This window comes from Zeus faber (assembly GCF_960531495.2).
Source record: "Zeus faber genome assembly, chromosome: 17".
Lineage (NCBI taxonomy): Eukaryota > Metazoa > Chordata > Actinopteri > Zeiformes > Zeidae > Zeus > Zeus faber.
In genome coordinates this window covers 20,958,996-20,973,655 of record NC_137204.1, presented here as the reverse complement: position 1 = coordinate 20,973,655, position 14,660 = coordinate 20,958,996, and the positions used below count along the sequence as shown (strand labels likewise).

The window sequence follows — 14,660 nt, the reverse complement described above, 5'->3', positions numbered from 1 at the left end:
CATGTCTTGACATACGTGTGTGCGAGAACATGTTTGTGTGTGTATAGGGATGTATAGAGATAGGGAGTGTGTGTAAGGTATGTCTTTGTCCGTGCATGTGTGCGTGTGTGTGTGTGTGTACGTGTGTGTGTGTGTGTGTGTGTGTGTGTGTGTGTGTGTGTGTGTGTGTGTGTGTGTGTGTGTGTGTGTGTGTATGTGAAACAAATTGCCTCATTCTGCCCAATTCTGCTCCGTGTGCACTTGTTGGTGTTGAATTTGGGTAGTCCAGCTCCTCACACGCTCATCCCGGTCTCCCAGCACCATGGTGTAATGTATTGTTGCGGCAGCAGATTATCTATATGACCTTTTGTTTAAGATGGTTATGGATCCTTAATATAGGCAGGTCCTGCTCTCAATGAAGTGATTACACAGCATTGTCTGTCTCCCTATTTGCGTCTTTCTCTCTGTCTGTCTCTCTATTTGCATTGTTCTGTCTGTCTGTCTGTCTGTCTCTTTTTGTTTCTATTTCTAAGCCTCGATCTTTGTTTTTATTTTTTCCCCTCATTATTATTTTTTCATTATTTAACTTTTTTTTATTCGTACACTATATGGTTCCCCGACTCTTTGTACACAATTGTGCTCTTGTATTTTTTTTTTTTCAATCAGATTTAAAAAATTCTGACCGTAAATAAATAAAACGACGTCATCATTTTTTAATCCCTAATGGGAATTTCTCAATACTATCCCGTACGTTCAGACAACTGACGGCCAAAAGGGCGTCTTGCAACGCCCGCGCAGGGCGAACAGCGGTCGGGGCGCGAAGACGGGTGTGATCACTGACCGAGGAAGAGCAGAGAGGAGAGAGATGCGGGGTCGGGGTGCTGAGATAATCAGCTAGTGGCCTAACTAAATAGGGCTTATGCCTGAGGAGGCCGGGTTTAATAAGAACTTAAAGAGCTTGCGTGTCTGCGTGTGTGCAAGACAGTACCAGATAAATAGTACGGTATGGAGAGGAGAACAAATTGTATCTCTATATGCATGTAAAAAAACGTATGGTACTATACCCTAATTATTATTGTATATACAGTACACACACACACACACAGACACACACACACACATACATATATACAGTTTATACATATATACAGTATAATATATATACAATATACAGGCATGAGTGGCTAATCGGGGCTGTAGGGCATTTGGAATGTACATCCCTGATTATATCTAGCACCTTAACATTAATTAAAATACTAGTGGTCTACCTACAGTACGCAGATGATTTAGTGAACCAAAAACCCCAACTGTCGTTGAAAAGGACTTCCCTCGGTCGAGCAGATTAATTTCTCCTCCCTCCGCCATCGCAAAAAAATTCTCGCGCAACTGAGGCCACGGCCGTCCGAGCTTCAGGCCCTGGTGTGAAAGTCCCGACGAGGCCGGGCCGAGGGCCTGGTCAGCTGACCGCCCGCAGCACTTAGCGGGCGGTCAGCTGACCAGTTTAGCGCCGGCAGATCCCCACTAACCTTCAGCACGATCTGCTGATGACAGAAGGATTGTTTGGATTCCGTCCCTCAGCCCCTCTCCCCCGCCGCCCACGACTCAGGGCTCTGTCTCATCCACCGCTCCTCTTTTTTTCCCAGAGCCGACAGGGGGGTCGCTTTGCACATATTTGAACGTTCCCCCTCCGTTAGACGTCACCGCCAGGGAGGATTTCGACTGATTTAGGGGACTTTCAAAAAAAAAAAACGATCCCGGGGGCAGCTCGTCCGGAGTCGTGCTGTCGGATCAAGTGGGAGATTTGCCCGTGAGCAAGAGAAAAAAAAAAAAAAAAAAAAAAAAGGCAAATAAGTTAGGTGGAAGAGGAAGAGGAAGGAGGAGGAAGCATGGGCGTGCAAAAGGAAGACGTGGAGAAGTTCCTGGACGGAAACCCAGCGTTCGCCAACAGCTACTTCGCCAAGAAGCTGAATCCCGGAACCATGTCCAAGGTGTCCGGGATCCCTGAAAACCAGATCGACTTCAGCCAGTTCGAAGAGCTCATCCAGGTAACCGAGCTTCCGGGTTTGCGAAGCTCGTTTAATTTTCCGAACCTATTATAGGACCAACAGAAATCGCTAAATATCTTGCTTTCCAATCGTGCTTTACTGCCGACGTCTTTCCTCCTACTCTCCAAAGGTGGAAGAGAGCAGAATCATGTACGACGTGATCAAAGACATGCAGGAGAACGTCAACATGGAGAAGGTGCTGTTCAAGATCCTGAAGAGGATCAGCGCGCTCCTCCACGCCGACCGCTGCAGCCTATTCATGTACCGCATGCGCAACGGCACCGGGGAGCTGGCCACCAGGCTCTTCAACGTCAACGCCGCGTCCGAGCTGGACGACTGCGTGGTGCCCCCGGACTCCGAGATCGTCTTCCCCATGGACCTCGGAATAGTGGGGCACGTGGCCCAGACCAAGAAGACGGTGAACGTGAAAGACGTCTCGGAGGTAAGGAAGTAACTTGAAATGAAATGATGCCGGGGCCCTGTCGGGTGAGACAGCCAAAGCGCTCTTGAGCTCGTGCCACTGCTCCGCGGTTCCTCCGCCACACCGGCGTGCAGGACCACGAGTCAACACCGCTTGGATTCGGATTCCGGCCGAAACGCATGAACTATCTGGGAGGGTAGAACCAGTGACACTCTGGGTCCCATCGACCGTGGTAGTGACGTTTAAGGCCTATGATATACAGAGGTAAATTTTATGATACTTCCAAAAGAAATCCTTAATAACCACACTGTGGCACGGTTGGGCAAAGCAGCCCGTGGACGCAGAGTCAAAAAGAAAGACCCGATCCACTCCTCTAGTAGGGTGGCTACAGCCCCGCTGATGTGTACATTTGTTGGGCCAAGCTTAAATGACAAATAGTGGAACTATTTCAGACTAACGTCTGAAAGATAAGAAGGAAGCTGGGGGAGTTATTTTAGAATAATCTATTATGAAAACCAAAAGGACTGAGTGGTTAAACATTTCCCCGACCAGTGTTTACCCATCGCTTTCAATGCCACAGAACGGAGTGAAGAGAGGCAAAAAATACCACTCAACACTGGTTTTTATACATTAATTCATCACGGTTTCTACAATAAATATTTGTCAAAAAAAGTATTGTTTAAGTGAGGGTATATCAAATGAATTCTTGATGTTAGATACTCAAATATTCCCGCCGCAAGCCCCGCGTGGCCCCGGGAGCCAGGGGCCCGTCAGAGCTCAACAGCTTTGATCTGTTGGATCCCGTTTTTATTTGTTTTGCTCAGGTAATTTGCGCTTCCTCTCTCGGCCGACTATCGATCATTCAGCTCATTTAACGGACGGTAATTCTTGAATACGTTGAGGAAGCGGTGGTGGTGCGTATCCGTCACAGGCTGCGTGGATGAGGTGTAACATAAATCCCTTGTTAGACATAATCCATTTATTTCCATATCCCATCAGGCCTCGCTGGAGCTGTGGATTATGGGCCGGTTGCATTTAGTCAGCAGGAATTTAAAACAGATCAAATCTAGTTCATATTTGTTTTTCTTGCCCAGATACATTTAAAACAGGAAATGTCTACAAGGCAAAGGCAAAATATTTAATAATATCCTAAATTAAACTAAATATTATTTGTGATGGAAATATTAGAATTATAACATATGTATATACATACATATATACATACATATAATTTGAAAATGCTAACATGATATATATTTAAAAAATTAGATATTTGAATGTGACTACTTGATTTTTTTCATGTTAAATAGTCCTGATTTTAATGTTACCGACATTTTAGTTTGCCCTGCATCAGTAAACTTTGAGCATTGAGACAGTTACGCCAAGTCATTTCTAGAAAAAAACTTGATCACATTCGATTTGAGGGACTTTCATAATATATTCACAATAAATTGGAAGAGCCCCCTTCTGGATGATTTTATGGTAGCCCATAAGCCCAAGTTTCTTTCTTCTGCTGTCTAAATAACTTTGAATACAGTTGGATTGAAAACCATTTTCTCAGATCTATTTCTCTATTGGTTCTAATTTTGAAAACAGTCATTGATTGATGTTCCCAAAATATATTTCGAATTTTGGAGAATGATGTTACTGTGTTGTCAAGAACACAAATAACTCAAAATCAGGGTTCCCAAACATTTTTATAAATTCATTTTAACGTTTCCAGAATATTTGACCCCATTTCAATGAGTTTATTAAAAGGTGAGTGTGTAGAGTTTACAGAACAGACTTTGCAGAAATGGAATATAATTCACAAGTATGTTTTAGTGTATAATCCCATGAAAATAAGAATCATTGTGTTTTTGTTACCTCAGAATGAGCCGTTTATATCTACATAGGGAGCGGGTACACTTTCACGAAGGCCACCAGGGTTGCGCCGCCATGTTTCTACTACAGTAGCCCAGAATGGACAAACCAAACACTGGCTCTTCCCCTCCCTCTAACCTTCGTAACGTTACCGGGTGTTTCTATCCAGTCTTTGACTCTGTGAACGGATAAAAAAATATGTATTCTGCTAATGCTGTCCCTCTATCGGAATAAACGCCTAGAATAAAAGAGCTTTTTAGCATTACTTCGCTAATCTTAACTTGTATTAGCATGCAAAGGGGCCAGCTAACGTTAGCAAAGAAACGCTACCACAATGCGGAGCAATTAACACTCCTTATCTCTATGTTACTTGTAGGCTTTGACCTATAGTTTTATGGACTAAATAACTAAATAAAACATCTTCACCTCATCGTTGACATATTGTAGCTTACAACTCGGTGCTGCTAGATGATGGCATCTTTCTGAAATCTCTTCTGGCACCGTAGCTTCTCCTACGTCGTTGGAAATGGAGGTCGGAGGGGTCCGCCACAGAGATGTCACTAAACTCCACACACTGCACCTTTAAATCGTTTAAAACCTGGAGTTATCTGGCCTGGGCTACGACGCTGGCAGTCCGTTGACCCGCCTTTCGGTTGGTCTCGGTGCTTCTTCCTGTGCGCATGGCTGACCAGAGCCCCGACCCCCATGTTGCCAACCTCGGAGGTTTTGTTGCAGAGCCTGCATGCAGCGCGGCTGGGGTCTGCCTCTCTCTTCAGCCATGTCTTATATTTGCCGTTCGAAAGCCAAACATTATAAAACACACACTTTCCAGGCGGTTTTGCAGATAGGCATCGGCTAGCGCTTGCTAACCTTACCCGCTCCGTAGACATTAGCTGCGTACGCCAATGTGTATCACGTGATGCTAGTGACGTTTCAACGGTCACGCAGCCTGTGCAGCGCAGAACTAGCTTTTAAATTAGTAACGCAAGGAACGTATTTCACGTTAATGTTAGACATGTTTTGGGGTTTTCATGAACATACCAACGTTACCAAAATGTCTGTTGACGCAATTCGATAGACCTACAACCAATCAGAGCGTTGGATAGACCTACAACCAATCAGAGCGTTGGATAGACCTACAACCTCTACAAAAAGACCGCTCCACGTCAGCGGCAGCCATCTTGGTAAGGTGCGTCAGCGGTGCTCCTCAGCATCGTCATGGTATCAAACCCGCCCTTACGTTAGATCAAAGGTTGTGATTGGCCCGACCCTGGCAAGGTCGAAACATGAGCTCACAGAACAGTCCCGTTCCCAGGCCAAAAATATGTGCAAATTCAAAACTTTGTCAAACCATTCTGTTGACTCCAAACAATTTCCGGAAAGTTTTTCAAATTTTTCAATCTAACTTTTCCAGGAATTTCACAGCCGTGGGAACCCTGCAAAAATATACGCCTTTTTTAAAAATCAAGTTATTAGAGATCCCGACATTACAGGGCGTGGCTCTTTGTGTGTCCAAAAGCCTGCATTTTCCCGCCCTCCAGAACCAGTACTTCAGCAACTTCGTGGATGAGCTGACGGACTACCAGACCCGCAACGTCCTGGCCGCTCCCATCCTCAACGGGAAAGACCTGGTGGCCGTGATCATGGCGCTGAACAAAAACACGGCGCCCTGCTTCACAAACGACGACGAAGACGTGAGTTCCCTGCACGAAACAAGCGGCGTTCAGGCACTCTGCAGCCTGCTGATGCACAAACCCTGTAGAGGTTATATCTGTACATACCGATGCACATACAAATGTATCAGTACGAACAAATACTTGAAATATGACATGAATCAAATACAAAAGTGGTCATACCTGCCGTTTCGCTAGTTATGGTGTTATAACAGTGTTCTAAGTGCCCGAAAAGTTATTGAATGGGAATCGCGGAAGTTGAAATAGGTGGATTCTCTCACGTTTTAAATAACATAAGCAGTTTTCAGTTTGGTGAAAAAAAAAAAAAAATGCTGTCATTTTAGTTATTAATTTCAATAATTAAAGTGTAGTATAAAGTATGGACACCGAAGCAAATCATCCATTCAACATCAAGTAGAAGGATTCAAGTGCTTGATATTAAATACAGCAAAAGTGGAACCGCAAAAGTAGATTTACTGCTAGTAAGTAAAAACAAAATACTTGAGTGGAAGTACTCAGTTACTCGGTTACTTAGTTACCTTGTTTTATCCGGGAGGGAATTCCCTTTGGGCCAACGCGTGGATCATTAAAATCCCACGCCGGCCGCCACAGTGTGTTGGTCACGTCGGATCATTAATCCATCGGGTGTGATGATGTCATCCCGGTCACAGGTAACCTCAGCCCCAAATATAAGACTCTGATTCACCGGCAGCTTACGTTGACTTGAATTAATCCGCGTGTTGAAATTGCAGCCCTACGATATTTTAATCATGTTAAAACCAGGTGACCTTTTTTCATATTTTCAGATTAGAATGGGACCAGTGGGAATACAGTGGGAAGGACTCTGATGAAGATGATAAAATGTCCCTTTAAGGTGGACCGGCATGATTATAACGTTGTATTATTATGCTGATTGTATATTTGTACAATGTGAATTTCTACAATTATCCCTCCGAATCTCTTTCCTTTCCTTAGAATTTACTAAATTCTTCAGGACTTTTCATTTGGCTTTCTCGCTTAAAAAATAAGATAATGTCAGGGCTGAGGAAAGAAACATTCCCGCCCCCATTATGGGGCATAATGTTTTGTACATTGTGTTCCATTTGGGCTCAAATACTGTACAGTACATAACTTGTGGTTTAGGAAAAAAAAACAACTCTTCCTGGACGACGCCACTAAAATTCATCACATCAATTTCGTTTTGTCATCCAGCTTTTCCTAAAGTACCTGAAAATCGCCACCTTAAACCTGAAGATCTACCACCTGAGTTACCTCCACAACTGTGAGACGCGTAAAGGACAGGTGAGCCGATCCGCCCGGCAACCGCCGCCCCCGTCACACGTCCGACGTTCGGATCGGAATTATTCAAACGTCCATCTTTTTTTTTTTTTTCTTGGCTCCGTTTCCTACCTCCAGCTCCTGCTGTGGTCGGCCAACAAGGTGTTCGAGGAGCTGACCGACATCGAGCGGCAGTTCCACAAAGCTCTGTACACGGTCCGGGCCTACCTCAACTGCGACCGCTACTCCGTCGGCCTGCTGGACATGACCAAGGAGAAGGTACCGAGCGGGCGCCGGCCCCGTGGGGCCCCGCAAGGGGTCTCTGTCGCGCCGGTCCCTCGTTACCGCGTTCTTTTTCTCAACTTCTTTTTTTTTTCCCCCTGCGTCCCGGGACTTTGCAGGAGTTCTTTGACATCTGGCCGGTGTTGATGGGGGAACAAGCTCCGTACTCGGGCCCCGTGACCCCCGACGGAAGGGTACGTTTTTTAAACCCCTCGCCCCCGACGTCGTTCGGGCTCTTTATCCCTCGGCGGATTGTTCCCTCCGACATTCATTTGTTCATCCCATTTTTCTCCACATAGGAAGTGATATTCTACAAAGTGATCGATTATATATTGCACGGAAAAGAAGACATTAAAGTAATACCGTGAGTAAATCCTCCGTCTACACCAACCAATGCACACCAGCCGTATCACCAGCGTAGTGGTAGTTAAGGAAACCCCGATTTTTTAGAAGCCTGGATTTCTAACTCTTTGCTTCGTAGAGCGACCACTCGGGTGTTGTTTTGGCTCGTGAGAATTTCAAAAAGAAGTCCTCTCTTCACCCCACGTACGCCCCAGTTTGACCGTTTGTCCGCCGTTTGCAGGAATCCCCCAGCGGACCACTGGGCGCTGAGCAGCGGCCTGCCCACCTACGTTGCCGAGAGCGGTTTCGTGAGTCCTGTTGATTCAATTCAATTCAATTCAATTCAATTCATTTAATTCAATTCAATTCAAGAGGTTTATGTCACGTACATAAACATACTTTCATACATTATATGCAGTGAAATGTCTTTGACCGTGCATTCAAGTAAATGTCAACGGAAAAAAAAACAAACCTGTTGCTTTTCATGCTGCAGATCTGCAACATCATGAACGCACCGGCCGAAGAGATGTTCCAATTCCAGGTAAACCGCTTCAAAGCGGTCAGATGAAACCAAAAAACAAACAAACAAAAAAAATCACATAAATCTGAGTCGCTTTGAACGTATCTGTGCTTTTTGCTGTCTTCCCAGTCCGAGGCCCTGGACAACAGCGGCTGGACCATCAAGAACGTTCTGTCGCTTCCGATCGTCAACAAAAAGGAAGAGATCGTGGGCGTGGCCACGTTCTACAACAGGAAGGACGGGAAGCCTTTCGATGAACAGGACGAGCAGCTCATGGAGGTTTGGATGCCGCACCCGGCACCCAAATATCACCGCAACTATCGTTGCACAACTAAATATAACTAATGTAATGTAATGTAATGTACACAAACACACACATCGTCAGACATGGCACCGAGATGCTCTACAGCAGGGGTTCCCAAGCTGGGGTCTGCTGCACCCTAGGGGTCCGTGAATGAATAGCAGGGCAAAATTATTCAATTATTATTAATTTATCATATATATATTCATATATATGTAAATATAGAGTCACACTCACTAATGTGGATGGGGTTTCTATGTTGTGAGATGAGTCACGCTTTAGTCCACAAAGGGGGGCTTGACACAAAAAAACATTGGGAACCTTCCTCTTCGACACCCTCCGTAAAATACATATTTACATTACCAAACATGTCATTGTGTTTCCCCCCATAATGACATCATAATAAATACTGAAGGATTTACATTTTACCATTGTTTTCTTTATGGTTCCCAGGCGCTGACTCAGTTCCTGGGCTGGTCGGTCCTGAACACAGACACGTACGACAAGATGAACAAGCTGGAGAACAGGAAAGACATCGCCCAGGACATGGTGCTCTACCACGTCAAGTGCCGTGACGACGAGATCCAAAACATCCTGGTCAGTCGGTCGCCCCCCCGCGTCTCCAAGCGATCGATCGATGGCTGGAATAGCATGGGCTGGGGAGGAGAAAACAAAAGCAGTTTGAAGGCTCGCCGCGCCCTGAAGAAGGCCGTTGGTGCAGCCCAGTTCTCTCTCAACATGTGCACCGCATGGCCTTATTTGGACGAATCTCAATATACAATAGCAGTCACAAGAAATTATACTGAGACGTAGTTTTTCTTAATATAATATTGATCTTGCTGTTCCCTGACAAAAAGCACTTTCGGCTTTTTTGCACTAGTGCTTTTTGCACAAGCACCGGCGTGTTTCACATCGCCGCATGCCGGTTTGGTGCGATTTAACACACAAGTTTGAATCATTTCGGTTTAGGGCGGGAGGCAGGTGTGAAGTGCATTGCAAACACACATCAAACACCCCCCCGTTGTTGTCTTGCTTCCTGCAGAACACGAGAGAGATGTACGACTGCGAGCCCAGAGAGTGCGAAGAGGACGAACTGCTACTGCTCCTGGTAATATCAACCCATTCACTGTATATACCTGCTTTTTTTTTTTTGTTTGTTTTTTAGTTTTCATGTCTCATGTGGGACTCATGATTGTTCTTGTTTTGTCCCCCCCCACCCCCCCTCTGGTTGTGTTTGGTGGGTTTGTGTTCTGCGCCACAGAAAAAAGACCTCCCGCCGCTCATCCAGAAGTTTGAGATCTACAAGTTCCACTTCTCCGACTTTAACTGCACGGAGATGGACCTGGTGAGGTGCGGCATCCAGATGTACTACGAGGTGGGCGTGGTCAAGAAGTTCCAGATTCCCCAGGAGGTAACCGGGATACACACTCCGACACATACACACACACACACACACACACACACACACACACACACTCCTCAGGGTTATACTTAACACATTTTTTTAGGCTTGAGTTTTTCGGTGTCGCCGTCCGGTTCATCTGTTACTTTACAGAGTAGTTTGCGCCTGGTTTGCCTTTCGTTCATCCGCTCTTTTCCTCTCTCCCGCTCACCCTTCTTTTCCACGCCAACCGTATCTAACGTTCAGGTGCTGGTCCGTTTCATGTACTCAGTGAGTAAGGGTTACCGGAAAATCACGTACCACAACTGGCGCCACGGCTTCAACGTTGGACAGACCATGTTCACACTTTTAACGGTATTGTTATGATGATTATTAATATTATTATTATTATTAATGTTGTTGTTATATTATTATTATTATTATTATTATTATTATTATTTTAAGTCAGTTTAAATTGAATGATGGTGCATTTTCGTGCCTTTCATAGACTCAGCAGACAATGCGTCGGACAGCCGAACCTGTGCAGATGTTCTGCTGATGTTTGTGACTGTTTGATTATTAAGGCTGTAACTGGGCGTGTATGTGTGTGTCCGACTGTGCTCCAGACGGGGCTGCTGAAGCGATACTACACTGACTTAGAGGTGATGGCGATGATCACGGCCGGCTTCCTCCACGATATCGATCACAGGGGGACCAACAACCTGTACCAGGTCAAGTAAGTATGAGGGCTTTTCCCCCCCTGAAAGTCGACGAGTCGAATCATTGGTCGGAAAACCGTCAGTCGACTGAAATTCTTCAAGTTGAGCGGTCGTGTTTTTGGGGGGTTTTTTTGTCAGCATGACAATAACAGGATAAAACAGATAGAAGCTTATGAAATGCACAGGGATAACATTTCAACGAGGAGCTATAATTAAGGGGAATCAGAAATACATTTTCATTTGTGGGAATCGAACACGGCTCTCCGTGCAGCCGGATCGCCGTGCCCCGTTCCTCCAAATAAAACAACTAAAACCAGTGTGGGGGCGGGGCACGGAGGGACGGGGCACGACTCGTAGACACGTTCAGATTGTTTTTGGCGCAAAAGGCATGGAGATAGTGTGATTAGGGAAAGAGTCACGGAGAAAGAGTCCGGTTTCGTTCCATAAGGAGACGTAGAATAAAATACGTCCCTCCGCCACGGCAAATAGTCGAATATCCGCATTGAACAGGCGAATCCGATTCGACTGACACAATTCTGAGAGGGGTACAGCCCTAGTAAGTACTGAGCACTCACCTTTTGATCTGTTCAGCCAGAATGCTAAGGTCAAAAGTTTGGTTTTTATATTTTCTGTGTAATAATAATGCCCATGTTCGAAAAAGCCATTTAAATCATCTGTAGCTTTGAGACTGCAATCCAAAGAGCACCCCTGCATTCTTTCCTTTTTCACACCCAAGAAGCGCTCAGATGCAACTTTTCTTTTTCCGCCTGTGGAGACATTTTAATCAATAAATGAATTATAATGCTAAAACAAGGTTTCATTTTTTAAATTTTTTAAATCCACCAGATCAGGCAATCCCCTGGCGAAGCTGCATGGCTCCTCTATTATGGAAAGGCACCATCTGGAGTTTGGCAAGTTCCTGTTGTCTGACGAGGTGAGAGTGAAGACATATTTACTGTATAGGCGCTTATTAGGATTATATTAGGAAGTGTTGTCGTTTTTCTTTCAGATAAGCTTTACGCGGTGGAGGATGAGGTACTTAATTGAGTAGAACTATAAATACCTGAGAAGCACAGTACTCAAAAGAAAAATAAGACAAACGACTCAAGTAAAAAAATATTCAAATGAAACATACTGAATTATCGTGAGTAAATGTACTTGCTGGACATCATGACATCATATTTCCGCGTGAATCCTTAATGCACGAACCCTTTGTTGGTTAAACTTAAAGTGTTTTCGTGGCCCAGTTTTTGTAGCGAGCTAAGAGCTTCCTCTTACTGTTGTCAGGCTCAAAGGTCAAAATCAAATACATCAATTTCTACAGACTAATTGAAAACACACAGGCCTATCGTTAGAACTATGTAACATATACATGTAGTAGAACTTGCAGGATGTAACATATAAATGTAGTAGAATTTGGAGGATGTCATATATAAATGTAGTAGAACTTGCAGGATGTAACATATACATGTAGTAGAACTTGCAGGATATAACATATAAATGTAATATAAATGTTAATATTAATATTCACTAACACTAATCAAAAATAATTCAAAGCTCTTAACTTATTCTCTATTGTGTTTAAGGTCATTGTAGGACACAGTATGATACTCAGCCTGAAGACAAACCATGTGACTTTATTCTAGACCACTGGAATTTAATATTTGTTTTTAACTACTATTTGCATTTTTATGGAGGAAAACCAGCTCATCGGGAATATTTCTTCTCTCTCTGTCTCTCCCTCTGTTCCCTAATCCCTGTTGCCTGATCTCTCTCTCTCTCTCTCTCTCTCTCTCCCTCTCTCTCTCTCCCAGACATTGAACATTTACCAGAACCTGAACAGGCGACAGACAGAGCATGTGATCCACCTCACCGACATCGCCATCATCGCCACTGACCTGGCTCTTTATTTTAAGTGAGTTGAAGTCGAATTTCCCGAATTCTCAGCCCCCCCGCTTTACTGTCTCAAACCTTCCTAAATAACAACGCACTCACACAATGCCAAATCCCCTCGTCCGTGCCTGGCAGGAAGAGGACCATGTTCCAGAAGATTGTGGATCTATCCAAGACGTATGAAGAGGAGAAGAAATGGGTTGATTTCATGTCCCTAGAAACGACAAGAAAAGAGATTGTCATGTGAGTGTCGCCCGGATCAACCGGTCCGAGATTAGAATTATTATTTTTTTATTATTATTTATTTCTAACAACCACCTTGACTGTCAGGGCAATGATGATGACAGCATGTGACTTATCAGCCATCACCAAGCCTTGGGAGGTCCAAAGCAAGGTGAGACACAAACATACTGTAGATAGATAGATAGATAGATAGATAGATAGAAAGATAGATAGAAAGATAGATAGATAGATAGATAGATAGATAGATAGATAGATAGATAGATAGATAGATAGATAGATAGATAGATAGATAGAAAGATAGATAGATAGATAGATAGATAGATAGATAGATAGATAGAAAGATAGATAGATAGATAGATAGATAGATAGATAGATAGATAGATAGACAGATAGATAGATAGATAGATAGACAGACAGATAGATGACATGTGACTGTGTGTTGCAGGTTGCTCTGTCTGTAGCAGCTGAGTTTTGGGAGCAGGGAGACCTGGAGAGGACAGTACTGGAACAACAACCTATTGTGAGTGGTAAAAATCGCAAATGAATTGTTTTTGAATTGTTTTCTTTTTTTTTTTATTGAATCGACGAATCTGCCTTATTTAAACAATTCGTCGGCAACCTTCCCTGCCCGAGTTTCCCTTCTTTGAAGAGCTCTGTAGTGGCCTACCGCGCTGGCGCTCTGTTGTAACTGGCTTTTGGCATTTAGGTTCATTTAGTCATTCGGGGTTGAAATATTATCCCATATGTTGTGATTTCAGTAAATTACCGGGAGCTATGTGTGAAAGGGGCTTAAAGAGCCTTTCAGGGGTCAGAACATCAGCAATGGGGTGTCAACCCTGATCCCAAATAAGCGGAAATGACAAAAGATGAATCCCAACACGACAAGTCACACGCACACAGAGGGGACGAGGACATAAAGTACTTCCTGTTTAATGGCTTCTTTCTTTCTCCCCCGCGCCTCCAGCCCATGATGGATCGAAACAAGGCAGCAGAGCTCCCTAAGCTCCAGTGTGGTTTCATTGACTTTGTCTGCACGTTCGTTTACAAGGTATGGGTCTTTGTTTCACTCCAATATGGATTGCAGTTTAGCTTCATTCATCCATAAATGGAACGGGGATCAAGGCCGTTTGGAAAAAATATTGCTGTGTGAAAACCCCCCCCAAAAAAACGACTTGAATCTGAGAATAATAAGAGAAGTCTTTATTAATTCAGGTGCACTTCAAATGAAATAAACAAAAGAAAAATTAGAAGAGGATAAAGCCAGAAATACGCAGAAATTCCGAGGAAGAACATTTTCATGTCGCCCTAATCCTCTTCCATGAGGAGTTTTGGCAAAAACAAAACGAGCAGCTTTATTGACAGCGCCCAGTTAGACAAACAAACTGTGCACCTGTCCCTCCCCAGGAGTTCTCTCGCTTCCACCCGACCATCCAGCCCATGCTGGACGGCATCCTCAACAACAGGTTTCAGTGGAACGCGAGAAAGGAGGAGTACGAGGCCAAGCTCAAGGTCATAGAGGACGAAAAGGCGGCGAAAGCGGCGGCCGTCGCCCAGAGAGGTACGGCCATCGAGCGCTGCCCCCCCCCCCCCCCCCACCCCCCACCCCTCCTCCTTCAGGTGAGCAACGGCGTCATGCTTCATGTGTCCTGTGTTGTGTCCCACAGCCCCCGGCAACAACCCCGGAGGAGGCTCGGGCTCCAAGACCTGCACCGTGTGCTAG

At 44.6% G+C, this 14,660-nt stretch overlaps 1 protein-coding gene across 1 annotated transcript; it reads left to right on the top strand.

Moving 5' to 3' along the window:
• Positions 1–1,865: 1,865 nt before the first annotated feature.
• On the top strand, positions 1,866–14,660 carry pde6b (phosphodiesterase 6B, cGMP-specific, rod, beta; the record flags this gene model as incomplete). The annotated part of the gene is made up of 23 exons (XM_080018409.1): positions 1,866–2,024; positions 2,155–2,466; positions 5,850–6,002; positions 7,194–7,283; positions 7,398–7,538; positions 7,661–7,735; positions 7,841–7,905; positions 8,125–8,191; positions 8,377–8,424; positions 8,533–8,682; positions 9,158–9,301; positions 9,747–9,812; positions 9,966–10,115; positions 10,353–10,460; positions 10,712–10,821; positions 11,651–11,738; positions 12,619–12,719; positions 12,833–12,940; positions 13,028–13,091; positions 13,386–13,460; positions 13,905–13,988; positions 14,345–14,498; positions 14,605–14,660. 23 exons carry the CDS (start codon positions 1,866–1,868, stop codon positions 14,658–14,660), a joined length of 2,568 nt encoding a protein of 855 aa, XP_079874535.1.